The 26,641-nt window shown below is 49.8% G+C and overlaps 1 protein-coding gene across 3 annotated transcripts in view; it reads right to left on the bottom strand.

Moving 5' to 3' along the window:
* Nucleotides 1–26,641, bottom strand: part of COL27A1 (collagen type XXVII alpha 1 chain) — a 148,987-nt gene that overhangs the window by 26,879 nt on the left and 95,467 nt on the right. For all 3 annotated transcript variants that reach the window (XM_051636281.1, XM_051636284.1, XM_051636282.1), the window contains exons 27-37: nucleotides 26,483–26,536; nucleotides 24,403–24,456; nucleotides 16,138–16,191; nucleotides 15,158–15,202; nucleotides 14,946–14,990; nucleotides 14,674–14,727; nucleotides 13,826–13,879; nucleotides 11,362–11,415; nucleotides 9,701–9,754; nucleotides 8,910–8,963; nucleotides 7,347–7,454 (exon numbers count right to left, since the gene is read on the bottom strand). In XM_051636281.1, the coding sequence (XP_051492241.1) occupies nucleotides 7,347–7,454; nucleotides 8,910–8,963; nucleotides 9,701–9,754; nucleotides 11,362–11,415; nucleotides 13,826–13,879; nucleotides 14,674–14,727; nucleotides 14,946–14,990; nucleotides 15,158–15,202; nucleotides 16,138–16,191; nucleotides 24,403–24,456; nucleotides 26,483–26,536 (630 nt within the window). The remainder of the gene's footprint in view (nucleotides 1–7,346; nucleotides 7,455–8,909; nucleotides 8,964–9,700; nucleotides 9,755–11,361; nucleotides 11,416–13,825; nucleotides 13,880–14,673; nucleotides 14,728–14,945; nucleotides 14,991–15,157; nucleotides 15,203–16,137; nucleotides 16,192–24,402; nucleotides 24,457–26,482; nucleotides 26,537–26,641) is intronic.

Raw genomic sequence — 26,641 nt, 5'->3', positions numbered from 1 at the left:
GCCACTTCTGGTTTTGAGGACGAGGAGGTCTGTTTCACTTGTTTTTTCCAAGCACTCACAGCACGAGGCAGCAAAAAGACCCATGAGCAGAGCAGCACTGCATGGTCTGAGCTGGGCTGGTTCAGTCTGATGGCCGCAAACTGCCACTGATTTGTTGTTTCTGGGAAAATCTCTTTTTCCCCTTGCTCTTTGCCTCTATTTCCACATCTCTAAGGAAGCACAGGAGACAAGGGTGCCAGCAAAAGGCTTGATGAGTGGGCGGGAAGTGCAGGAGAAGCACGAGCCCTCATTCCCTCTGAACTGTGAAGCTTTCATACATGACGCCACCAAAATACTCCAAAGAATCAGCCAGTGTTGGAAGCTGAGAACTGGGAAGAAAGGAACAGACAGAGCAGTTGGGCTGTACAACCCCAGTTTATGCTAACGAGCACTTGTGACTCTTCTGCCTCCCCCAGGCCCAAAGGGTTAACCCCCTCCATTTGAAGGGCACTTGCCCTGGGGTTGTGGAAGAGGAGGAGAATCAAATCCTCTCTCGAAATAAAGAGGGGAATCTTGGAGTAACTGCACAAAAAGTGCTTCTCCTTTGACTGAGTCAGGAAAGAAACGGTGCCAAGTCAATGGGATTTATTTCAAATTCTGGCTCCTTTTGGCTGCTATTAACTCCAAACGAAGAGCAGCTGGGCTGGGCTGGGCTGCCCCAGGGCCCGGCGGCCCCTCGGCTGCAGGAGAACAACCTCCATTCCCTGGGGATTGGGAGAGCTCTGTGATTCCCGGCAGGATTCCCAGGGCTCACAGGCAGCCCTGATCCTACTCCAAAGGCTTCCATGGTTTTGGTTGGCTGAGTCACAGATACCAGAATAGCAAAAACCAGGGGAAAAAAAATAATCCGCGATAAAATCTCGCAAGCGATCAGATCCAGCGTGTACCCCTCCATGAAATGGGATGTTTAGACTTCAACAGAAGGGGCTGAACCTGAGGCCATCAGCAATGCACTGATTATTAAAATAAAGGAAGGAGCAGCTGAGGGCAGAGTTGCCCAGGGGTGACAACGCTGCTGCTAGAAGGGGAAGGAAAGAAGCCTGGTGGAGAGACACTCGCTGGCCCTTGCTCCAGCTCTCTTCAAAGCAAAGAGCTTAACCATGTTCGACCACATTCCTGAGCAATTCTGCTCCCCTTTGATTTTTGATGCAAGGCAAATAACCTGCTTCTGGCTTTGCTGGATGTTGGTCCACTCAGCTAATGATGCTCCAGGGCTGTGAGATGATCACACACCATGGCCAAGCACACGCACCTCCAGCTGTAGGACTGGCCAGGTCAGATGGGGCTTGGAGCAACCTGGTCTGGTGGGAGGTGTCCCTGCCCATGCAGGTGGATTGGATCTAAATGATCTTTAAGGTCCCTTCCAACCCAAACCATTCTACGATTCTATGATAACTGGACTCCAGTATAGGAACTGGTCCTGCTGATGTAGCAGCTACTGGAAAGGCCTGTAGGGCAGGAAGGGTATGTCCTGTTGTGTCCTCTCCTCCCACTGCAGGGGTGGTTACAGCCCTTCCTTGAACACCCAGTACTGTCCATCCCTTCCATTGCTCTGTCAGAGGGTAGCCCCACACTCTCAGCTGAGAGATTTTAAGAAACTTCTTTCAAGTAAGAGCTCCACACACAGCCCGTAGAGCAGGGCAAGAGAACCAGCTTTTCCAGGAAACAACAGCTCAGCACATTATAAAAAAAACACCAACACAACAAAACAGCAAGAGACTCCTGTATGGACAGCAGAGATTAAAACCAGAAGTGACTCCAGGATTGTTCTTCAGCCCCAGTGTTTCCAGGGAGCTGGATGCCCTGTCAGTGCTGTGGTGTTGCCAGCTGTTGCTGAGCTCGTGTTGGGAGTGAATGGCTGGAGTCAGTGACAGCAGAGTGAGGCTTTGTTGCAGGAAACCTTTGAATCATGTTTTCAGGGGCAGGAAACAGAGAAGAACAAAGAGCAAAAAAACTGCTCTGGGACAAATTCTGCTCTAAGTGATGTTTGGATAACTTTGTAACAGAGCAGTGCATGGGATGAGAGTGAGCTCCTGCTCTACCCTGGAATTGCAGGGCCCAGGAACCAGCCCCATCTCAGCTGTGACCACACGGTGCTGCGTCTGGAGCAGCTCAGCTATCTCAGAGCAGAAGGTCCATCCTGGCCCAGCAAGTCCTCCTTCCACTTCAGGACTGTAGTCTGTAGATGATGGAAGCAAGAACACGATGGCAAGGCTGCTGTCTTCAGGACAGCATCAAATGCTCCCTGTGGAGTTGCTGCTGCTCTGGGGAGCAACGTGGCTGAGACCACAGGCCTGGAGCCAAGAACCACGAGTTCACCCAGTGCTGGGCTGGATAGTGGCTTTATCCTTTTCAAAGCACTGTGAGTTCTCTCAAAAAACCTTCTCAGATTTCCACCCCAGCTCTTCTCTGTCACTCTGCCCTCTTGGACGGCAAACGAAAGGACTTTGGACCTTGCTACATCAGAGCAGAAGGATTTACCAGCCCTCAGAGCTCCTTGGGTCTGCTGGTGTACATCTGCACCACGCAGCAGGGCCGGCACACGCGGCCAGATCTTCTCTGATGTAATTGTTTATGGCCATTTATACCACTGGAGTGTCTGGTTCCAAGCTTTCCGAGTCCTGACGTGGCTGGAATGACACTGCAGATAGGATTTCAGGTTAAAAAGGAAGTGGAAAAAAAAAAAGAAGAAAGAGCTCAGCTCCCAGTTTTGCTGAACAACGAGGGATTTTCTTGTTTCAGAGCGTGTTGTGTTTCATTACCTACAGGCTCTCCAATTGCTTTCCTGGAACTGTGCAAACCTCACTATCAGATGTCTGCCTTGTACGACAACCAGCACATTAGGAAAACCACAGCTGGAAACCCATCACCTCCCTTCTGCCAACTGGCCTGGACCTTTCGTGCAGCCACCGGCGGTTCCGTTGTCCTCCAAGGAAAGGGCTGATTCCCCTATTTTCTGTAGATGAGGAGGAGAAGCAGGGGAGAGAAGCACTTTGGGGGGTTTTACTCTCAGGAGCCACTCTCTGCAAACAGGTTGATGGTTTCATGCCTGTGGTTTCAACCTTTGACTCTTCCCATCCTCCCTTGCCAAGCGCAGGATCGACTGGCAGCCAGATCCTTTTTAAACTCATATTTGCTCTCCATCAATATTGTTCTGGGATCTCAGGCTCCGTGGCACCATCCCCTCATACAGTTACAAGTTGGAGAATAAATCAGCTTTTCATTTTGGCAAACTACACTGTGGCACTTGCATTGCTGATGGATGCCTTGCCAGGTTTCAATGGGTTGTTCTGTCTTCCAGTTTATCCACGTCCTTATCCTGCCTTGTTCATCTGGAAAGCCTGGATCTCCAGCAGAAAACTCCAGCTCCTGGCACTGTCGACCCCAAGACCTGTGTCTCCAGCCAGTCTTTCTGAATGGAGTTGCCCAAACAATCCCTGCTGCTCTGCTGGGGAAGAGATTATCAGCTGTTCACTGCTCAAACAAGCCAACCAGAGGTCAAATGGCAAAGTCCAGAAGAGAGTCAAGATCAAGTGAAGGGCCATAAGAAGGTGGAAACTGCTGGGAGAAGATAATACATGAGACAGCAGCTCATGAAAGGTGCACTTCTCTGGTGGGATTTTTGAAATCTCAAGTGGATCCTGCACTCAGGTTTGTGTCAATGATTCAGGTGTTCTGATTTCTCTCCTATGACCAGGGGGACAACTGGCCCATCCCTCTGCTGAGCAGGAACTGGAATTGAATGGAGCAGCATGAGCTTAGACAAAGTGACCAAAAGATGGAGGACACTTGTGTATCTCAGCTCCAGCTGCCTCGAGTCCTGCCAGCCACAGCTGTGAGGCTCACAGACCATCTCAGCTGCCAGGTTCATTTGCTAAAATCCACTGGCTTTGAAACATGCATAAACCACCCTTGGAGACTCGGCTGGGGCCTCCCTGCTGCTTTTGTGTGAGATTGAAAACCACAGTGGAAACCAGTTTTCAGATATGCTAATACTGGAAATGGCTGAGCCAAGTTAAAGTAAAGACCATTGAAAAATGTTTCTTGAGCATGGAGGGAAGTTTGGTTGAGCTCAGTCAGCAACATTGCAGCCTGGGGACAGTTTTCTGGAAAAGATCTTGCTCAGTGAAGTCAGACTTGGCCCTACAGGATGGATCGATCTCCAGGTGAACATCTCTTTCCTGCATGACCCAGGAGGACAGCCCAGACCCTTCAGGCTTCCTCCAGCATTAACACCTGATGAAGGTGCTCCAGCACCTCCCTTCCTCTGCCACCTCCCAGGGTGCTCAGTGACTGTGAGACTAAAGAACTGCTCAGCTCCGTCTCCCCAAGGAGTGCAGGCTTGTACGTGCCCTGCCGAGCTCCCCAGCTTCTACCTGCTCTGCTGCTTCCTGGGGCACTGCCAGCACCAGGCCAGTAGGTGCAAAATGGGCTGAAGATGTACCAGCAGTAAAGCCAGATCATTTCAGAGTAATCAGGTGCCTCATTTCCCACACCTGTCAAGAGGATATTTGATACCAAAGTGTCACGTTCCCTCAGAAAAATGAAAAATAAAGATTAAGACAAAGCATGTCCTTGGTGTTAAGGAAAATCCTTCAAGAAGTGGTGTAGCTACAGGGACTTGTGATGAAAAGGGTTTTTCCAGGGGCTGTTGCTGTTTGTGGTCTCTGCAGATCACCTCTAGTGCTGAGGCAGAAGAGGGCAACAAAGGTATAAATCAAAGAGCCAGAGAAGCTTGTCTCTATGTCCACAAGTGCAGATGAGCATCAGCTTCCTTGAGCTAATATGAATCTCTTCCTGAAGGAGAAGATGAGCTACACACTCGTAGATGGAGGTCAATGTGTTGGCACAGGTAATTAGAGAGATCCTTGTGTGTGTGTCTCTCCCGCCAAGGGCGTGGAAGCATTTTCATCTCCCCTTTTGGATGAGCAGGATATCTCAACAGCAACGGAGCAGGAGCAGACATCTCTAGCCCAGGGAAAAGGCAATAGATCCAGGCAGGAATGCCCTGGACCACATTTGACTCCTGGGAGTCATGCCAGGAGAGACCTAGTGAAGGTGCAACAGCTAAAGATGAAGTTCTCTTTTAAAACCATCTAAGCTGAGTACGGGGCATGACCCTCATGTCAGAGGTGTTAAACCCACAACGTGTGAGGTGTAAGCACCCAGTGTCTGCAGCACCCCCAAACCCAACCTGCCTCCTCCCTGCAATCCAAATGCCTCCACACCCTCCCCTGGCAATCTCCATGCCACCCTAGAGATCCCAGACAGGAGTTTCTCATCTCTCAGCCTTGGCATTTGAACAACATCCAGGATGTTCCCCTGACAAGATGTTCGTTATCCTTGTCCAGCAGCCTTAAAAACCTCTGTTCACTGTCCCCTTCTGTGGTGGGCTGTGCCTGTGGTGGCTTTTGTGGCTATTCCAGCTTCCAATCCTCACTTGAAAAAGAGGAGTTTGCCCTTATCTCTGGTGGCTTTCATCTCTGAAGGGAAGACTCTGTCTTGGCAGAAATCTAAGGAAGATCCCACCAATATTTGCACATTTTCTCCATGGGAAAGTAGGATAAAAGTCTTGAAGGAAAAATGAGAGGAGGAAAATGGTTTGTACTTCTGTCAGAAGACTTTCATCTTTAAATTACCTCAGTGAGTACATGAACACCAGGCTATATATTAGGTAACAGCCAGGTGCTTGGCAGAGGAGGCAGCACTATGTGGGCTCTGAAAAATCTGCTGGAGTTTAGACATAAGAATATACAAAGCAGCATATTAAAATAGATGGAAATACAGCACTCTGCAGTAAAAAAAAACCCCAAACCCAAAAAACAACAAAAGGGAGTGATTATGAGCAGGAATCTTGGCTCTATTGACTCTTTTAGAAAAAAAACAAATCAGCAAATGGCATCATGTTCCCAGGGACATGCTGGCAAACAGCAGGGATGGAGTCTGAGAGAATCTATATTTTATACTCATAACTGAATATGGCTTTTGCATGGATTTAGTATTTTTATTGGTTCTTCATCATGGACAATATAAACATGTGAACCTGCCAGAAATCCAGCAGATGGAGGGCTGGGAGCTGAGGATGGATGTCCAGCCATGACGGATGGATCCAGCCACACCAGGCTGCAGCCAGGAGGGAACTGGGATACTGGGAACAACCCCTCACCCAGGTTATAGTCCCCATCCTGCCAAGGATGGCCCTATTTGGGGGACAGGACTACAGCCACATTCTGCACATTTATGGTGCTGCACTGCAGCATTAAGCCAATGTTTCCACTTTCTAGTCAAGTCAGCACTCACATCCCAGCCTCAGCCCAAGAATAACACAATTCCAGCCCTTTTGCTGCTTCCATCTCCTCACACCCTTCTCCCTGTCCTCAGTTTAGCCACTCACAATGTCACCAAAGGGAAAACCAAGATGCTGCAACATGGAGCACCCACCCAGTGCTCAGAGGTACCTGCTGCCTCCCACCCACCCCAGGCAGGAGTTTCAGACCTGCCATCAAACTTGGGCTGCTCGTTCCTCCTGCCATGGGGGGCTGCTCATATGCCCCCCTGAGACACATGGGGTGGCAGGTGACCTGTTGTCAGGCTGCACAAACAGCAAGACTTGTGCTCCAGGCCCAGGATATCCACTGAGGATTCAGGAATAATTTCCTGCTACTTTCTTCTATATTTAAGAGTGGAACCTTAGAAGGGAAAACCAAGAGTAAGCAGTAATTAATCACCAAACAGAAGTGAGAGAGGGCAAGGGCTTGCCATTTCCAAACTCCAGGTCAGGACCAGGTGTGGCAGCCAGGGAAAACTCAGTTCCCTACAGTCCCCTGTGCATCCCTCTCTGATACCCTGTGAGATGAACCATTTTACAGATGCACACACACAGTGTCCCAAAGCACAGAGCAGACAGGGCTAGTCCACCTCTCAAGCCTGTATCCTGATTAAAAGACCAAAAAATCTCCTAGGTTTGTTTTTGTTGCTTTTTTTTTTCAAAAATAACAAACTTTACAACAACACTTGGAACAAGCCACATCTTGGACAACCTCCTGCCCTAAGCAGTGTCCTGGCTCACTGCCTGCATCTCTCTCTCCATCTGCCCCCAGGTGTTTTGCTGCAACATGACGTGCCCCGTTGCAGTGGCATCAATGTCCACACTAATTACTGCCCTTGTTGGAAAAAAAAATAAAGGGAAAAAAACCAACAACAGGCTATCTATTTCTTACTAAGGTTTACATGAAATCCAGCCTCTCAGACACGAGACTGCAAACTGAGTTTGGTTTGTTGTGAGGGGGCTGGTTTTGCAGACTCACTCGGACACCTGTGATGCCGGGATATCCAGGAGCTCCTTCTTTTCCCTTCAGTCCTTCAGTGCCTTTTTCTCCTTTCTCTCCTTCCAGGCCTTGGTCTCCTTTATCTCCCTGTGGAAGAGAGGAAGGTGGGAGCTTTTCATACCCACACAACACATGGGTCACTGTATGTGGCTCTTGCAAGGAAAAAACCCCACCACATAATTAATATTTCAGGAGCCCGAGAGGAAGAGTCTGCAAGCAAAAGGATGAATGAGGATGAGTCATAATACACTTGACATTTAAAAAAATGAGCAAAACCAGGTTGGGTTTTTTTTTTTTAAAGATTCTTGGCTGGAGGAGAGGAACTCTCCCATTACACAGGGTAATCTGAACCCCATTGCTTCTTCTGCAATAAGGCCTGAACCTCCCACGTGAATGAGACAAGATCTGGAAGTCTCCCTGGCCTCACCCAGAAGCCCTGAGCTTGGGATGCTGAAAGATTTTCATGAGTGGCTGCTTGGCATTCGCTGTCTAGTGAGAATCAGCCCAAGACTGGAATAAACCCTCTGTGGAGCAATCTCATCTTGCCCTTGTGAAGGACCTGTGATTGCAGCAGTGGGTATCGTGTCACTTACATCTTACACTTGATGGCACAAAATTTCATAGAGCCAATCCAAAAGGCTAGTTCTGTACTGACAGCAGCACCTACACTTGTGCAACCAGCCAGCCTTGGCAGAGCCATTCTCCGCTTCCAGCTGCACTGGTGAAAGCACAGCAACATCTCTTCAGGTTAAGCAAATGCTCCTGCACTGAGCAGTGGCTCTTCTACTGTCCAGAGACATATTTAACTTGGAAAGATCTGGTTTGGCTCAAGAGCTCTCAGTCAGTGGTGGCAATAGAATCCACAAGTCCTGACTGTCTTTAAGGAAGAGTCTTCTGGTTCAACATTCAGAGATAGCAGAAGTAGAGACACATGGCAAATAGTTTAACTAGAATGAAGCAATGAACTGCATTGTTGTGGGACTGGCTGTTTTTTCTTTCCGTGGAATGAAGTTGCTGGCCTGTTTGGAATGGGCAGCTGTGCAAGGACAGAAATCAAGGTCCTGTTCCAAAGGCAAGGTAGCAAACTCACAGCAGCTAGATAAAGAGCACAGTGCAAGCCCTGAGCGAGCACCTGGGGCTTTGCCAAGAGAAAGGGGATCTGGTTTCTTGACTTGCTAACAATGTTCTGGTCAGTGGCACAGGGGAGAGTGAGGGACAATGCTTGATTTCCCCTGCCAGGCCCAGGAATTCCTGATTAGCTGGAAATTCAATCTGTAATGACTCAAATAAAACAGACAAACTGTTGGAAACTAGATTTTGAAAAAGTTGACCTGTTTGGAGATCTGATCAGATGCCAAAAATGTGGGTAGAGGAGTGAAACAGGAGGAGTTTGTTATGTGTGCTTGGGGGGAGGAGGGCAGAGGCTTCTTGCACAGATGACCCAATAACCCCTTGGCCTCAACCCGCCCCTGGGAACCACGGGGGCCTGAGTGCCCAGAGATGTGTGTGAGAGCTGAAACCTGCCATGAGAGTCAGATTTACCTTGACACCATCTGGCCCGGGTGGCCCACTGTCCCCTTCCAGCCCTGATTCTCCCTGCAAGACAAAAAACAGGCAACATGTGGCTGTGGCCAAACGTGTTTCTTCCCCTGTGCCTTGGCAGCTGAACCCACGGCAGCAGGTCAGGCTGCAGTGACAGGAGCCCAGCCCCACACTCTGACACATGCCCCATCTCATCCCATAGTGCTGAACAAGCTCTTCCTGGAGCAAGAGCAGGAGTTCAGCCTCTTGCTTTGCTCTGAGCCAGAGTTTCCCCTCCACAGCCCCCGTGGGAAGATTTCCTTCCCTGTGCTGAGCAGGGGGCTCGGTCTGAACTCATTGAGCCTGGGGCTTCCCCATCCTGCTCCAACAAGTGACCGCAGCCCTGAGAAGGGACAAGAGCCACTTCTGCCTCCAATCCTTCTGTTCATCCTCTCCTGGGCTCCCTCCCACATGGTCCTAGTGTGGCTGATGTTTCCCTGCTTAATTCCCACCTCCTGCTCCAGTGTCTCCCTGCCCAGCCCAGGGGCCAGGGCTGTCCCCACACAGCCCCTGGCACACACAGGGTTGTCACAGCACTTGGACAAGCATCTCTGCAGCATCAAGGGGCTGGCACAGGCTGCTGAGCTCCAGTCCCTGCCAGGATGGCATTTCCAGCACCCACTGAAGGAACAGGGGCCATAAGGGCTACGGGGGGACCCAGAACAGGGTCTGTCTGCCCGGGGGACCAGGGGACAGAGACTCCAGGGAACTGATAAGGCACAGAAGCTCTACCAGCAGGTGACTGGACTCACTCTTTGGCCAATGAGGCCTTGCTCTCCAGGGACTCCCAACTGGCCAGGATCACCCTAAAAAGAAGGAATCACAGACAAGCTGTTTACTGACAGCAAGTGAGCATGAAGCATTTCCCATTGCACCCCTCCTCCTGACTGCCTCCTTCCTCCTCCCACACAAACACCTTCCCTGCAGTTTGCAAGGGGGTCCAGAGGACAGGCTGGGTCCCTGATGTCTTGTGCTCACAGGGGGACCACGGGCACCTCACAGGCTCTGTTGCATTGACAGCACAAGGGTCCAGGAGGGGTTTGTGCTGCCTGTGGCTGCAGAGCTGGAGGAGATTCCCTGGGCACAGGAGATTCCCTGCCCTTCAGCAGGAAAAGCAGCCATGCTGGGGGCAATGCCAAGCTGCAGCACACAGTGGAGTGAGGGAGAGGAAAGCTGACAGCCCTCTGAGCCCCACTCGGACTGAGGAGGGTGGAGAAGAACCAGAACAAACGAGCTGAAGGAGCCTGGGGCTGGCAAACAAGCAGACCTTGGTGACAGGCCATGAGGTCGGGCTGGGGGTACCACGGCAGCTGCCTCCCTTGTGTGCCCATCCAAGATAAAACTCCTTGGCAAGGAAGAGAGCTAAGGAAATGCAGGAGAGAAACGTTTGACCTATCCATACATCTCATCCTGCAGCAAACAGGCCTGCAAGTCATGACTGCCCAGAGCAACCCCAGGCTGTCCCAGCTTTGAGGAAGCAGCAGCACAGGACCCTCACTCTCTGAGTCCCCGGCCAGAACGTGCCACACTGAGAGTGGCAAAGGGATGTTTGTGCAAATCATTGTGTCCTGTTCCTGAGAAGGGCAGCCAGGAGCACGGGAGCTGAAACACTCGTGCACTATCAGGAGGCCAAAGACACGGTAGCCCCAGTGAAGTGTTAGAAGATTTGCCAAGGAAAACATGGCAAAGGATGGGGCTGGGAGTGGGGAGTGAAGAACAGCAAAGAGGAAATTGCATTTAATCCCCACATAGAGTCTGTTCAAAAGCTCTGCACACAGGAGAGAACCTTCAAACCAAGCGGAAAGGGGGTTAGGATAAAATAAAAACCCCTCTGAGCTGCTCAGCACAGGGATCTTATTCAAACAAAGAGATGTTTTTTATAGGCTTTTCCATGTGGACAAGAAGGTGTATTCATGGCTCTGGTACAGGGCACCCTTCCCCCCTAACCATCAGAGGAGTTCAGTCCCACAGAGCTGAGGCTTGGGAACTGTGGCAGGACCTTGTCTGAAGGTATTTTTACATTTGGGACTTTCCTAAGACTCTCCTTGTTTCAAAGTCAAAGCTGCCTGTATCTCTGGGTCTCGAGGACTGCCTTCTCCACTCAGATTTTGGATCTGTGAAAGAGTAGAGCTTAATTCCCAAGGCCCTTCACAGCTCTTGAGGCACAAGTTCCCAGGGATGGTGCTTCTCCCTGGCACCAACAACCTACCCCTCCAGGATGGGCCTCAGGAAATTGTAAACCAAGGTCTTGAAGTCAACCTAATTTTATTATTTAAATTTTATCTTTTCTTGAGTATGCTGTCTGCTTTGGCTGCTGGAGGGTGAATCTGCAATGCTGCCTACTCCTGCAGGGACAGAAGTTGCTATTATCTACCTGGCCTGACAGAGAAACTGCACTAATGGCTTTTCTTACCTTCATGCCAGGTTCACCTGCAAGGCCAGGTTGTCCCATCGAGCCAGGCGGTCCCTGGAATAACAACAACAACAAAAGAGATAATGAAAAAACCCATTGTAACCAAGTAGAAAGCAAGATCAAAGGCATAATTCCTTTAGCAGAGCCCTCCTGGGACAGCAGAGCCGTGGTTGCAAGGCAATTACCTCCCTGGAGCTGGCTCAGGGTACACAGCATCAAAGGGGCCCTGTGCCCCTCGTGCCTGGCTCCTGGGGGGGCTTAGCTCCCCTCTGCCAGCCCTGCAGCAGCCTCCTCTGCCAAGCACCTCTAACTCCTTCCAACCCCTCTGCTTTCCAAGGTTAGTAACCACACTAGGCAGCAGCACTGGGACTAGTTGGGGAAGAAGGGAAAAGCTCCAGAATTAGACTTGAAAGCTCTTCATGAGGGTCCAGCAGGTTGGCTGGTGCAGTGGATCACAAAAATGCTCAGCTGGGCTCTTGCTCCCAGCATCCACACATCTCCATTGCTGCTGGTGCCAGCACAGCCTCCACACCACCACCCTCGTGTGGGTCAGGGTGAAGAGTTGAGGCAGCCCCAGGGTTTGCCCCTGCAGGGTCTTGCTCTGCCTTGGCAGGAGCAGCTTTCCCCACCACATGGGGCTGAGCTGAGCCTTCAGCCCCACAATCCCAGAGAGGCAGGGACACCACAGCTCTGCCAGCTCCAGGACACCTAAAGGGGGCCAAGAGCAGCATGGTTACACCAAACCCTCCAGCACAAACCTTGGCCAGATTAGTCTTACATCCATCATTCACTTTCTCTGGCTGTAATGGGCCAGAAATCATCCTAATGCCAACGAGTGGGCTCGGACCAGAAACCCATGGCCTGGGGCTGTTGCCAGAATGTATTGATTGAAAAAAATGTGGCTGGAAGATGAGATGACATGGCCCTGAGTACAGACCCTGGCAGAGGGGCTTGGCATCCCTCAGAGAGCCAAAATTGAGTGCCTGACCTGGAAACCATGGGAAGAGAGCAAGAGGGAAGGTGAGACAATGACCTTGGAAGCTGTTGCTGGGTGCCCTGCTGCCACACGCAGCCTGGCAATTGAGGGGTCCCCTTCATTAGACACATTTAGCACCAAGATCAGTCAGGGGCTTTAATCTTTGCACATTTGCTAGCACCTCTGGGCAGCACAGGACATGAGAATCTGGAAAACAAGCCCAAAGATGGGACAGCAAAACTTGTCTTTAAAGGATTTGAGTGGCTTATTAAGTGATGACATCTGTTTTCGGGACAACAACCTCCCTTCTCTTTGCAGTCAGGAATAAAGGAAAAAAGAGCACATAGTCAAGGGAGCACTGGGCTGCCCAGGGAATAAAGCCAGTTCCTGGCTTGCTGCAGAGGATTGAAGCAGAGGAGGGAGCAGGGTGCATGTTGGGTTTATGAACAAATGGTCAAGTCATGCAATGAGAAAACCCAAGGTCCAATGAAAGCAAAAATCCTAATTTGGTTTCTCCAGAGGTGCCAGTGCAGAAAAAGGCTCCTGGAAGAGTCACAGATTTGAATAAAGCTCTGTGCTTTCTTGTCTGGCAATGTCCAAAGTGGCTGGGTAGCAGCTTTCCAGCTCCACAGTGTGGTTTACCACGCTCAGAGCTCACTCCATCCAGTCTAGAGGCCATGAGAATGGAAACTTTCATGACTCACACACTCTGCAGTGACTGCACTAAAAGCCACCTTCGCTACTGTTTTCACAACCAAGTGAAACATCATGTTTCTATTACAGCTCAGGACCTATGGAAAGGAGCTGCCCAAGGGGGAGCTGGCACATCTGCTATAAACAGCCAAGACTGTAATACTTCAAGGGGAGTGAATTCAAGCCAAGACTTGCAGACAAGTTGGGGGGAAACCATGGAGGCATCTCCTGCACTCCATCAGGGCACAGCTTGGCAGCTGCTGCTGCTTTGGTTATGGTGTGTTTGTGCCATTGCTTCATGGCAACAGCAACCCCAAAGCAGAGTCAGCAGCAAAGGCATTTCCCTGACCTTCCTCCACTGGTCTGTGCTGGGGCTGCCACAGCATCCAGGTGGGCTGACAACCCTGCATCTTCTCAGCAACAGCGAGGGGGAAAGAAAAGACCTGTGTTGAGTTGGAATTGTTCCTGTACTTGGTCCCTGACTCTGCATCCTGGTGCAGAAAGGTGGTCCCTGGTGTGGTGGCAGAGCCTGGGACATGCTTTGTGTGGTCAGCTTTGAAGTGCTTGTCTTGTTGAAGGTGGGTCTGCACATCTGCCAACGGGGCGTCTAAGGGCTGCGAGGAAAATGATCCTTGAATTTCTGATTTTCACTGTTTGCTTTGGAAATTGATTTTCAGACTCGAGAAAAAAGCGTCCTGCTTGTGTCCCCTGGTGTGGAGGGATGTGCCTCTGCTCCCTAAGTCCTGCTTCTCTCAATGCAAAGGGAAAACAAATAGGAGCAGAGATCAGACTTACCTTATGCCCGATTTCTCCCAAAGGCCCAGGTGGCCCCTGTGGTCCTTGTGGACCCTGAAAAAGAGACACAAGGCTCTTTTCATACAACTGCTCATTTCTGAAGGGCCATAACTCCCATGGCCTGTAAGATAAAACAGCAGTTCCCTCCCACATCACAGTGGAGCAGTGGAGCATGAAAGAGATGGCCAGTGAGATGGAGATGCCAGCAGTGGGTGTGCTGGGGCACCTCAACAGGCAAAGAACAGCTCAGAAGGCCCTTCATCTTTCTGGCTCCCACCTAAAACAACTGCAGTAGGCAACTTGAAAATGCCTGGTTTACCCTCTTCTCCCTTCACAGTCCAGGTCAGTCCTGACAGACACACAGAGAGGGAGATGAGCTTTCCTCCTGCTTCTGTGGTCCAGTTGCCCTTCTCAAGGTCTTTGTCATCACTTGTCATCTCCCAGTGCCTCCTTCAAAGCTGTGGGCCCAGTTCTAACATGATCAGTGTCCCTCCTGGTCCCCTTCAGCTCTACCTACCAACCCAGCCCAACTCCTGTTACATCTCACCCTGTCCCAGACCAAATCTTGCCCTCCTTTTCTCCCTTCCCTTCCAACACCCAACCCAGGCTGTATCCTACACTCTCCCTGCTTGATCCGTGTTCCCCTTTTGCTTTCCAGGGGTCTGACCTTTTCTTTCCTCCTGCCTCCTAGGACTCTAGCCAAGTCTTTCACTTCTCTGACCACATTGGAGCTGACAAGGATGGAGAAGTTAGAAAGGAACGAGCGGTGGGAACAGACAGAAAAAGAAATGAGGTGTCTGTGTGTGTGCAAGGAAAGACAGATGAAGAGAGAGTGATAAGACACTTGCCGGGTCGCCTGGAGCCCCTTTTGCTCCGGGAGGTCCAGAAGGTCCTTGGATACCCTAGAAAAATGAACCACACCAAGGTCAGCTCCAACCCCACAGCGATCTGTCCTGCCTCTTGGTAACATGCATCTCAAGCACTCCAGAAAAAGGAGTGGAGAGGTGGCCCCATAAGTGTGAGACACTGTCCAAGCTTTTCCGCCTGGACCAAGACCCAACACTTACAGACTTGAGTGAACCCAAGGTTATGAAAGCAAGCACAGGAGATGGACACTTACCGGGAAGCCACGTGCTCCTGTCTCCCCAGTCTCCCCCATCTTCCCCTGTGAACACACAGTTACAGCCATTAGCAGCTGGGAGCATGAGACACCTGCAGTGCTTTGGCCAGGAGAAGCTGCAGCTCCCTGGGCAGGGTGTACGGGTGGGTCCCCTCATGGGGAACTGCCACCATGCCAGGTTTGGCAGGCACTGGCTGTCACAGGGGACATACCTGCAGCCCATCTGGCCCCAGCTTGCCTGGGCCCCCTGGTCGGCCCTGCAAAGCAAAAAGACAAAGACATGTTGGCATGAGCACAAACTGTTAGTGATGCTCTTCTGCTCCGGCCCACCTGCTCTTATTTTTGTACATGAAATAACCCCTCCAGTTCCTTGCAGCTTTTGGAAGGCCAAACATCCACCATTCCTGCCCTGAGGAACACTGATCAGCAGGGAGTGGGCGATGGGCTGCATGACCTCAGGTTTTTTGAGCAAGGACTACTTTGGAGGGAGCTGGGATTCTGAGGAGACTCAGCACAGAAATAAGCACGTGAAATAAGGGAGATGTGTGCTGTACAGGGGATGGAGTCTGTGACATTCAGTGGTGGGATAAGGGTCCAGCTCTGCCACACTGTGCTCACACCTGGCTGCTGCCAAAGGGAGAAACTCTCCCACATACCCCTCTCACAGCCTGTTGTGGAGCAGGCTCACCTTGGAGGAGGGGCTGCTCAGGCAGGGTACCTGCCAGCCTCTCTTTGCCCCAGTTATCTCCTGCCCCGCATTTTTTCCCATCCTGACCTAATTAACTTGAAGTACATCAGAAGAGATACATGTTCCCTTTGGTCATATTTCACCAGTCATGTTAAATTGCTCTAATTTTTCTGCTGTGTTCAGATGTAAGAGCCCAGCTCACTCACTGTCAGGCAAAGCTACCCCCCACCTGCCAGGGACCCTAGTATTTTAGCAGAGGCTCTTTTGTGTTTGTAGACTGTCTCTGTCTGCAGGGTCTCAGACTCCAGCCTCGAGGGCCCTGATGCCCACACTGGACAGATTTTACCCTGGCTGCACAAAATACTGATCCCTGCTGGTTGATCCTCAGGGATCAATTGAACATTCCCTATTCCTGGAGGATAACGTGACCTTGACCCTGCCCAGAGCATTTCACAACACAGCTAAGAACAGTTTCAGACAACCTGACCACCCACTGGCACTCACCTTGACACCTCGTGACCCTGGCTCGCCCACTGGTCCATCAGGTCCTCTGTCACCCTGGGAAGAGGCAAAAGAGAGGCAAAATTAAGAAACAGTCTGTGTCTTACTGGAAAATACAGCAGTCACCCTAGCTTTGGCCACCAGGAAAACCCATGAGATCAGTCCTGGCTAAGCCAACCCACACCTGGTTGGGTTGAGCACGTCAGCTCAGAACTTAACAGATCCCTTCTGTGTTTTGTTGCTTTATTTCTCACCATTTATCAGCACACAGCACCAAAATACCTTGTATTCCTGTTAAACCAACTACAACCAAAGTGAGAGGAGAAAGGCAGGCCAGGAACAGCCTTTTCCTGTTCCAGAACAAACCTCTTCCTTTCTAGAAACCCTGCTTTACCTTGGCCATAACAACACTGTCTGATGGTCACAATCAAGGCAATTAAGCTACAAAATACAGTGAGGCACACAAGCCCCCACCCATAAAGTACTTTAACAACTGTCCTGAGCCCCAAACTGCTCCCACAGAGCAGGGTAGATGTGCTGGCAGCTGAGCTCCAAGCCTTCAGCTGCAGTTACCTGCTATTTAAAGACCTGGCTGCTGTTGAGGATCAGGTGCTCATGCATATGCATGTTGGGAGGAGCACAGCCAGCCTGCTGCAGCATTCCTGGTCCTGTGCCTGGCATCTGCTGCCGGGTCTGTGATGGGTGCAGCAGGCATGAGGACCTCAGGAGGGGTAGAGGACACACAGGCTGCTGCAGATGCTGGTGGTGTGTACAGGAGCCCAGACCGTGAGTGACCCTGGGTGGGATTAGCTAAAATTGAACAGATTGGTGTGGCTTGGGTGTCCTCAAGGAAGGGGTGTACTTGCTCTCCCAGAGGGAGATGGGCAAGGAGAAGCACTGGTCTCCAGGGGATAACTGTGATCCAGCTTTCAAGCTAATCTCTGAAGGGCTGGACGTGCAGCCCTCTGCACCATCCCAGCCCCAGCAACCCGTGTCACACTGGCTGGATAAACACCCCAAGTCAGGGAGAATAAGAGTAAAAAAGGGCATATCAAGAGACTCTATGTCATGTTCATAATCAGGCCATGAGCTCAGCTGGGACTCTCAGGCGCTACTGCAATATAAATAATAAATACAAACACAGAGCAGTACTAGAATGGAGTGGTAAGAGGAATCCTGAGAGGAGGCCAAGGCGGAAACAGAGGAAACAGGAGCCAATGTGCTTAATGGGGATGCAAAGTGAGTGCCAAAAGTAATAACAGGGCCAGGGAGCCAATGTGTTAGAAAAGCAACTCCAGTATGACAGGCAAGAGAGAGAGACTCACAAAGAAAGGCAGTGTAACTGCTGAAGATGTATAGGAAAAGTAGCCAAATTATTACAGCAGACAAACATTGTCAATATGATATAATGCAAAAGCCTCCACTGTGCTTGGCAAAATCCTGTGCTGCTGAGTGTACCAGAGACTAACCAAAAGCCTGCCTTGCATGCCAGCAAAACACAGCTCTGAAGAATGCTCAGCCTGGTCTCCAGGACAGAGAAGGACTGTGCAGCAAATGGGAACACCACAACCAAACAGGGAGTCTCACAGGTTGGTGCTTTGCTACCTTCACATAATGGCAGCTCTCAGCAGCTCTACACCCTGAGTGCTCAGCTCATCAGAGAGCAGTAAAGACCCAAACTTTTATAAATCCATGTCCCTGTAAACCTGAAAGCACAATGACATAAGCCAGAAGGTCATTTAAAAGCAGGGCTACTGACAGCTCAGGGCAGGTGGTGTTGTGAGTTGGAGCAGTGGGAGAGCAGGGCTTGGAGACAATTGAGGAGCTGCCTGGGGTGACTGGGACCTGCCTTGGTCTGGGCACTGGGCTGCCCAAAGGGAAGGGAGGTGTCAGCATGTGCTTGGCACTGGCACCCTGGGAAAGCACCCTGCTGCCCTGCTTCTCATCCTCCCTGGAAAACAAGCTCTTCCCTCCCCTTTGAGCAGACACTGAGTTGTTGTCTGCAAGTACATCTTTACTATCTGTAAAAAAAAAAAAATCAGTAAGAAGAAGATTGTCTTCATCCTGGCTCAAAGCAGGACAGATGGGTTACCTGCTTCTAAAGAAGTGCTGAGGGGAAAGATTCAATAGCTCAGCCCTGATGTTGGAGAAGGAGGGAGCAGGGATCAGAGACAAGTGGGACATGGAAACAGCAGTGAGGACCCCGGTTAGAGGTCTCCATTCCAGGACAGATGCTGCTGGGAAAGGAAACTGGGATGTGCTTGGTCTCTCCAGACTCATCTTCTGTAGCCTGTCCTGCCTTGTCCAGCCCCCTGGGCTGCTCTGAGCTGGCTGGAGGCTGTTGGATGCCCTCACTGCAGCAAGGGCAACGATGTCTGTGGGTCTCAGCAGCCCCACCAGGCAGGGCTGGCTGGGAAAGTGTCTAGGGTATCCTGGTTTCTTCCAGCTGAACCCTGTCAGCAGCATGGCAGGATCTGCCAGGGCAATCTCACTTCACAGCAGTCACCTGCCTAATCTCATCACAACACATCTCTTTGGCATCTGGCCTGAAGAAGGGGAAGGTGACCCCGGTTTTGCAAATGCATGTGGCAAGCTTCATCTTCTCCAGCCTCCTGGGCCAAAAACCATGATAAAGGCTTCCCCTAATTTGCCCTGACAGGAAAGGCTACGTTTAGTCAATTAGTTAAATCTTTAAAACTCTCTTTTACTGACAACGCCTGTGGGAGAGGAGCGAGTGAGGTCCTGGCAGCTCTCCAGGGAGCATCCCATGCCAAGCACCACCAGCAAGGTGCCTTCCCCTGCAGACCTGCTGGTTTGGCCTTGCAGGCAGGGCTGAGCACAACTCCTCGGGCTCCCCTTGGGCCCTCAGTGCTTCCAAATTCACCAAACAGCTGGCCAAGTCTCCCCTGAGCATGGCAGGACAGAGGGACCAGGGCGAGGGTGTAGAGATGTGTCTTGGAGAACGTCCTCCTAAGGGGATCTGCAGCAGGGACCATCCTAGGGACAGGGTGAGGAGGGTGCAGTGAAAGGCAGGGCTTTATCACCAGTGTCAGCATCTCCAGGAACCCATGAAACAGAAGGAAGCTTTTCTTTAGTCTGTGTTAGTATTTACATAGAGTACACAACTCAGGAGAGGTCCCGCTGGGCCAGGGCTGTACAAACAGTGCAAGCTCCAAGGAGCTCTGCAAAGTAAACAGGAAAAGAAAGGAAGGTTAAATCAAGATCTGTCCGCTCCTCTGCACACGGGCAGCCAAGGCCCAGAGAGATACAGGCTCATGGCTGATGGAGCATTTCAAAACCTGTTTGGCTGCTTCACCAAAGCCAGCTGGCCATGAACACGTGGCTCAGAGGCACTGATTGCCACCTCCACCTCCAAGCAGCTCACCCGAGGTCACGCTGGGAGTCACAGCACAGGGACATGCCCGGGCAGTCCCACTGCAGCACATGAACCACAAGACCAAGTGTCATCCCTCATTGCTACCTAAAGAGATGACTTTTCCTTTTTGGTTGTGCTGTCAGGCAAGAGGAGCCAAATCAGTGTTACACAGGAAATCACAGCTCTGTGACCGCTGTGTCTGAGCCCCCATGCTCCAGCTGCAGTCACACTGTGCTGAGGCCCTGGCTCTCAGCAGGCAGCAGGACACTCAAGGCTGGGCAGAACCCAGAGTTTGTTTCATTCTAGTTTCAGTGTCCTCTATGGGCACATTTCCTCCTGTGTACATCCCCGTGGAGCTATGTATTAGAAAGCCAGAGTCGAGTCCTTGCAGTCTCTCCTGCAGTCACATTCTGCTCTGGTAATCCTGAGTGATTTTTAATGTAGGCTCCAGCAATGGTAGCAAAGCAGGTCACGGTGCTGCAGCACCAGTGGGCACACAGGCCAAGGCAGCCTTTCCCTCAGAGATGTGCAACACTGAGCAGCACTGTCAGCAACCCCAGAGTAAACAAAGTGCTACCAAGTTGTCTAGGTAGGAACATCACCAGCTCACAAATGCAGGGAACTCAGCTCCAAACTTTGCAACTCAGGTTTGCTGCTAGTTCATGTGAGTCACCAGACATGGACCCTGCTGCTAGAGGAGGAAACCTTCCAGCAGAGCAGAGCTAAATACTCAGCAAGGTGTTTCTGCAACACAGCCCTGCATTTCCCCCTGTTTAAGCAGATGCTCAGAGCTCAAAGAGGCAGCAACCAGCCTCTGCATAGCAGAAGCAGCAGCACAAACAACCAGGCAGTAGCTCCTTTCCAGAAATCCAAGACTTCTTCCTTACCCTTTTATCCAAATCTTGATATTTCACTATCACAGTCCAGCCAGATGAAAAGCAAGCAGAAGCCCTGACTGAAGCAGAAAGGAGCCACTGCTGGCCCTAGATCTGCAGCTAACTTTTCCTCAGACACTTCTGGTGCTTTATCAGCCAAATATAAAAATCCCTGGGAGCAAAACAACATACCTCTGTTGTGTTTTGCCTTTTTTTTTTTTTTTTTTTCCCCCATGAACAGCTTTCCCAGCCAAGCCTTGGGAAAGCAGCTATTTTCAGGTTTGCTCAGATAACTCCACATCACAAATTCTTAGCAGGTACAGAACCCTGGAGGCAGAGATGCTGAGAAGTGCCAGGTCTGTGTGGCTGTGATAGTGGTCCCTGTTTGCCCAGATGCTGGAGCTCAGGTGTGCACAGCTTATCTCCTCCCTGCAGCCTTCACCTGGGCCACAGCTAATGCAGGAGCTTGATGAATGAATGGCACGGTGGAAAAGAGAAACATGTTTTGGGATTTGAGAAACTCCTCTGAGCCAGTGCTCAGTGTCCCCTCCAGTGAGAGGATAAAAGCCCAGAAATATTGACAGACGTCTTGGCCAGTCACTTTACAGCAGATGCAGCTTTATGATCTGAGTCAGAAAGTAACAGCTCCAGTTGATATTAAACTTTTTGTAGAGATTCTCTGTCAATATCTGGGCTTCTTGATACTGATAACCCTGAGAGAGAATGCTGGAGATCACTCATTTTCCTGCTGTGAGGAGCTGATTAACAGAAATGAGCTTTGGAATTCTAGTGAGATAAGGGTGAGGGATTTGCTGAATCAGCCACCTCCAATTTTAAACCTTGATTTGGTTAAATAATTAGGTTTCAACATGTGCAGAGCTGTCACTAGCTCAATGTTAAGCACATGTCTAAATGCTACACTGAGTACAGTTGAAGGGAAACAAGGCTGAGCTCATGGGTCTTGTCCTTAGGGGAGAGGAGAAGGGAAACTGCATTTGTGGAAGATTGTTCAGTATCAGTTTGATGGGCTAAAAAAGACTTGGGAAGGAACAATTGCCCTGTCATGACTTAAAAGGTGGTTATGATTTTTAAAGAATATTCTTGCATCTTGACAATTCAAAAGCTATCACAACATAAAGACAGACCCCAAAAAGTCTCCATTGTTCTTTCCAATTGGAACCATATTTGCTATTTACATTTCCTTCAAAAGCAAAATTACTTGAATGAAGCATCCACAAACAGAGCTCATGGAATCCACAAACATCTGGTGGAGGCTGCATTCATGTTTCCACTTTGAATTGAATTACATCCCTTTTGTAAGCTAGGAGAGACAGAGGGTGATGTCTGAAATTGCAGTTGGGGGATCATTTCCCCATCCTGAGAAAACCAAGAGCTGGAATAGCAGGACAAACTAAGCAAACAAAGAGTACTATGTGCCTGGAATATCTTCTGAGACTATGAAGAGAAGGACAAGGTGAGAGAGAACTGCAAACCAGGCAGATCTGCTGCTCCTTACCATACTGACCTTCCCACACAGTATTCTCTGAAATCTCTTGGGTTGCAGAGCAAAGCTCAAGTTCCTCCTCTCTGCTGGGCATCTGAGAAAGGGTGTCTGTCTGTCTGTCAAATTCTGTACAGATGATATTATTGTGGTGCTCAAACACACCACGTTTCCACCATGCCACAGGCCAGCAGTGGGTGCTGAGGGCAGGATCAGTGCAGGGCACCAGGCGCTCAGCAGAGGTTTGTCCCTCCCTGATAGCAGTGACGCTTGGGCAAGATCAAGACCTCGATGCACCCTCTTCCCCAGGAACTGCCTCCTCTTCTGCCTCCACATTCTGCCCTTCCTGTAGACTTTGAAGTCTGGGTTTCCTCAGTGGAGATGCAAGCCAAGGCCACAAAGCTGAACATCTCTACCATGTGGCACATCATTCTGAGGATGGACAGCCTAGTTGGTGTCCTGCAGGATTTCTCACCCTCTCTCTGTTTCTAGCTACACCCAAGGCCAGGTCCCTGCTGTGCAAGCCAATCTCCTTTCTCTGGAGCTGAATCCAGCTTTGCTCTCAGTTTTATAAAAAAGAGATCCCCCTTTTCATTCCTGACAGTAGGAGTGGAGCTGAAAAGAGCCTGCTCAGCTGAACTTTCCTGTGGGCTGAGGACTTCAGGCCATCACAGATGTAAGAAACCAAAGAAGATTTACACCAGCAAATCTCACACAACCCAGGGCTGTGGCTGGCATCTCCAGCTGGCACCTGGGGAGAGGCAGCCCTGGGACTCCTCTGTCACCACACACGTTAAAGTGACCGGCAAAGATGTCTGATCTCCTGGCAGGACCCACCTTGCCAAGAGCCTGCACCATCAGCAGCCTGGATTCATTCAGAAGGCGCTTCCCCCTCAGCTCTGAGCTGCAGTTTTACCCTGAGGTATTTTCCACCATCCATTCAAAGCCTCCCAAGAAAGTGCCTCCAGTTTCTCCTCCCTCATGATCACCGATGTCCCAGACAGCTCAGTTAATTGCTGCTGTTGTAGCACAGAGAAACCTCACTCCCCAGGGACCCTCCGAGAGTGGAGCCAGGGAACAAGATCCTTCCCACCAAGAACAGTGACAAGGAAGCTGTTTTTCCCAACCACAAGTCAAAAGCTGAACCCTGATATGCATCTGCTGGGCTTGGTGTCCTTCTAGCTGTGCTTTTAAAGCTTAAAGCAGTTCCAGGGCACATAACTGTGTGGTTATAAAGCTCTCCAGTTGGTTATTCCATTTCCGTTTGCTGGTCCCAGCTACTTGAAGGGAGCTTTAGCTCTGGTACAGGGAAACGTACAGAGGCCTTGGCTGTCTGAATTCCCCAGGCAGGAGTTGCAGCAGAGTCTGGGGGTGGCTAAAACATATCATTTACTCCAGCCTAGGTCTTTGAAAATGAAACGTGGAAACAGATACCATTAGATCCTTGGAGGGAGAAATGCAAAGTATGTTGTTGTTGGGGCCTTCGGCAGAACCCATGTGCTTTCGCTATTAATACTTTGTAGAGCAGCTGGACAAGGAAAAACAACCCCAAGCAGGGATGCTCCTGCAATAAACATCCCGTTGAAGAAGAAGAAAGATTGAGGAGCTCAGTGGGACATGGGTTGGATGTCACAGGCAGGAAAACAAGCAGCTTTGGCAGGTCTAGAGGTCATTCTGCTGTCGGCTGTCACCCAAACAGGGCAGGAGGAACCACACATGAAGCGACATGCAGTGCTTGTGGAATATTTATCTACTGTAACATGTACTTGTCTCACTGTCAGTGCTGCTAGACCCATGTCACTTGTTCTTTCCAGGCAGAGTGAGGATTCACCCATGCTTACAGTGTGGTTCTGTTTAGACAGGTACAGACAAAATCAAGGTTGGAAAAACCCGTAGAAAGACACGGGAAGTGCTTATAATTTGATCTGCTGACAATGCAAAACACACCTTCCTCACAGCCCTGTGGAATGCTGCCAGGAGATACTGCTCCTGGGAGATGGAAAGGGAGACATGGCCATGCAGGCTGTCAGGCTCCTTGTCAGCTCCATTTCTTCCTGCCTCACCTCCAAGTGCTGTGCCATGGCATAACATTGCCTGCTGGACCTGCCTCCAGTTAAATCACAACACTTCACATCTCAGTTGTTCTCTGTCCTTCATCTGATCTTCTACCTGCTCCCTTTTTTCCCCAGCCTGGGACACCTCCAGGTGGCTAAATTTTCACCATCCTCACCAGAAGTGTCTGTAAACTCTGTTTACATATTGCAGGTCGTTGGAAAAGACAAGCTGGATGGTGATGAACCCCAGCCTGGGACACCCCTCTGCCCCTACACGTCTCCTGCTTTCTCGTCCCTGGCAAGGCTTGCCTCAGTGACCACAGTCTTTATGCACAGCAGGAACATGGCTGTGGAGTTGCTGCCCCAGCTGCTGCTCACCTCCACTCCCCCAGACTGACCCACCAGATTGCTTTTCCAATGGCTGAAAGAGGAGAGGGAGAAAAACTTGTGTGCAGTGCTTACCCTGCGGCCTTTCATCCCTCTCATCCCTGGTGCACCACGGACTCCTGCTGGACCCTGGAGGGGGAAAAGGGAAACAAGATGAAGACAGAGGAGGAGGAAGGCAGCCCCTCTTCTCCACATCCCTACATCATCTGCAGGCGCCTCAGACACTTGACCAGCAGGTTGGTTAATTAAACTCCTGCCAAAGACATTACCATATATACTTGTCTACAAATGGTCTTTTTTTTTTTTTTTTTAATTCACGGATTGTCTTTGGATTGTGAACATTTAGGATCCTGGCTGAGGTTTGTATGTTTAAGTATCTGCAGCCTGTTGTCTCTGAGTGGTGTGATTTGAAGAGAAGCTGAACATCCAGAATTCCCTCTGAAGCTATTAAAAGCAGCTGTTGTTCAATATCTGTGTAATAATAATAATATCCAGGATCTGTTTTTCAGTTGTCCAGATACAAAATCAGACACCTCATCTAAGGTATCCAAGTCTGACCTTTTCAGCCAAATACTGATTTTATCTGTAACTGTTGCCCTATTAGTGCTGCATATGTATTCACATTGGCAGGGAGCTGCTAATTTCATTGGGACTGTCGGTGTTGCAGATGATCCTGCTGCTCTTACACTTACAGAAAAGTTTCAGGTTTTCTTTTAACCTGGCTTTGTACACATTTGCTTCATGAACGTGCATACAGGAAATGCAGAAGAAAATTAAACAGCTTTTCTTATCTGTCAATATTTACCAATTAAAAGAATGAAAGGATGTGTTCCATTAACAGGACTGATTTCTGTATTATAATTTTTAAAATCCCTATTTGAAGTTAGTGCCATTCTGCTGTCAGAAAATAAAACCTCAAAAAATGACACATTCCATTCTTACTCTCTCAAAGATTCCACGTCAAGTTTGGCTATTTATATATTAATGGCTTTTACCAACTGCCAATCCTGCAAACTCCACCAAGGATCAGAACAAAATTGGACTGTGCTCTTCCTGGTGCTTTTACCACTGCCACTAATAAAGATTTTGCTTTTGGAAGGATCTTTCTGCATGGCATGTTAAGTTCAAGACACAAATGCTTAGCTGTTCTCACTGGAGATGGAAAAGTTACTTGGACTGTAACTATATTTGTAATCACAGTAAATCTCAGTTTTGCTAGTGAGGTCAGTAGCAACTGGCAGGGACAAGCAGTAGATGTGTCAGATGCCTGTTTCATAGAGGTTTTTATGATAAACACATACTGAAATGAAATTCTCTGTTGGTATTTGGAATATCCTCCTGGAAGCCTCAGCCTATCCCAAACAGCTTATGAAAATACAAGCACAGAAACACTGGTTGTGATGGCAAAATGTTGAGGGAGCAACGAGATACCACACTGGGAACACCAAGGAACTGTTTAGGAGAAGATGAGTGACACTTAATACATACAAATTCTTTTCAAAATGGATGTACAAAAGATGGTGAGCAGGAAGAGGGAAAAAAAACCTCACAAGGCTCAATGAGCTGAAATTAAGGGCAGAGTTTCCTACCATTGACCTATACCTTTGCTCTCCATTCCCCATCACTCTCTATTGAATGAAGCAGCCACCAGAACTGCTGGGGCTCACTGGAGAGCTTAATCTCAGAGATGTTAACAGTTTAGGACAAGCAGCAACAACATGCCACAGGTCTGGCTTGAAAAGCAAATCATGAATGTTTGGTGGAGAAAAGGCAGGAGCAGCTGGAGTTAATGAGTGGGGATTTGATATCAGGGGATTATTTGATTTACTCGCTTTGTGGGGAAGTTTGACTTATTGAATTATGACTTTTTAAAACGCAGCCTTGGAAGAAACATTTTGATTGAATAAACTTAGTAGTTATTTGCCTGCAGGGCAACAGGGAACTGAAGGAAGTGGAGTGGCCTGGGGACAGTCTCAGCTCCCAGAGCTCTGCAGGGAGGTTGTGGCATCTCCAGTCAGAGCTGATGCCTCTACTCCCACTGCTGTCACCCTGTCCCAGAGGAGTGACACAAACCCAGCCTCCACTAAAGGTAAGCTCAGGATTCAGGACACTCTTGGTGTGCAGGATTACAAGTTGGTGACAAGCCTTTACTTACTGTTGGTCCGGGGATCCCAGGAAAACCCACTCCTCCTGGTGTCCCAGGGTGCCCCTAAAAGAGAAGGAAGAACACCACAGCTGGTATGAATTCCTGGGATCTGCTCAGCTCTTCTTCCCCCAGGTGGGAAGACAGGAAAAAAAGCATTGTTGGTTGTTT

Source organism: Apus apus, chromosome 19, assembly GCF_020740795.1.
Source record: "Apus apus isolate bApuApu2 chromosome 19, bApuApu2.pri.cur, whole genome shotgun sequence".
NCBI lineage: Eukaryota > Metazoa > Chordata > Aves > Apodiformes > Apodidae > Apus > Apus apus.
The sequence above is the reverse complement of the archived record's forward strand: the minus strand, read 5'-3'. Positions and strand labels throughout refer to the sequence as shown.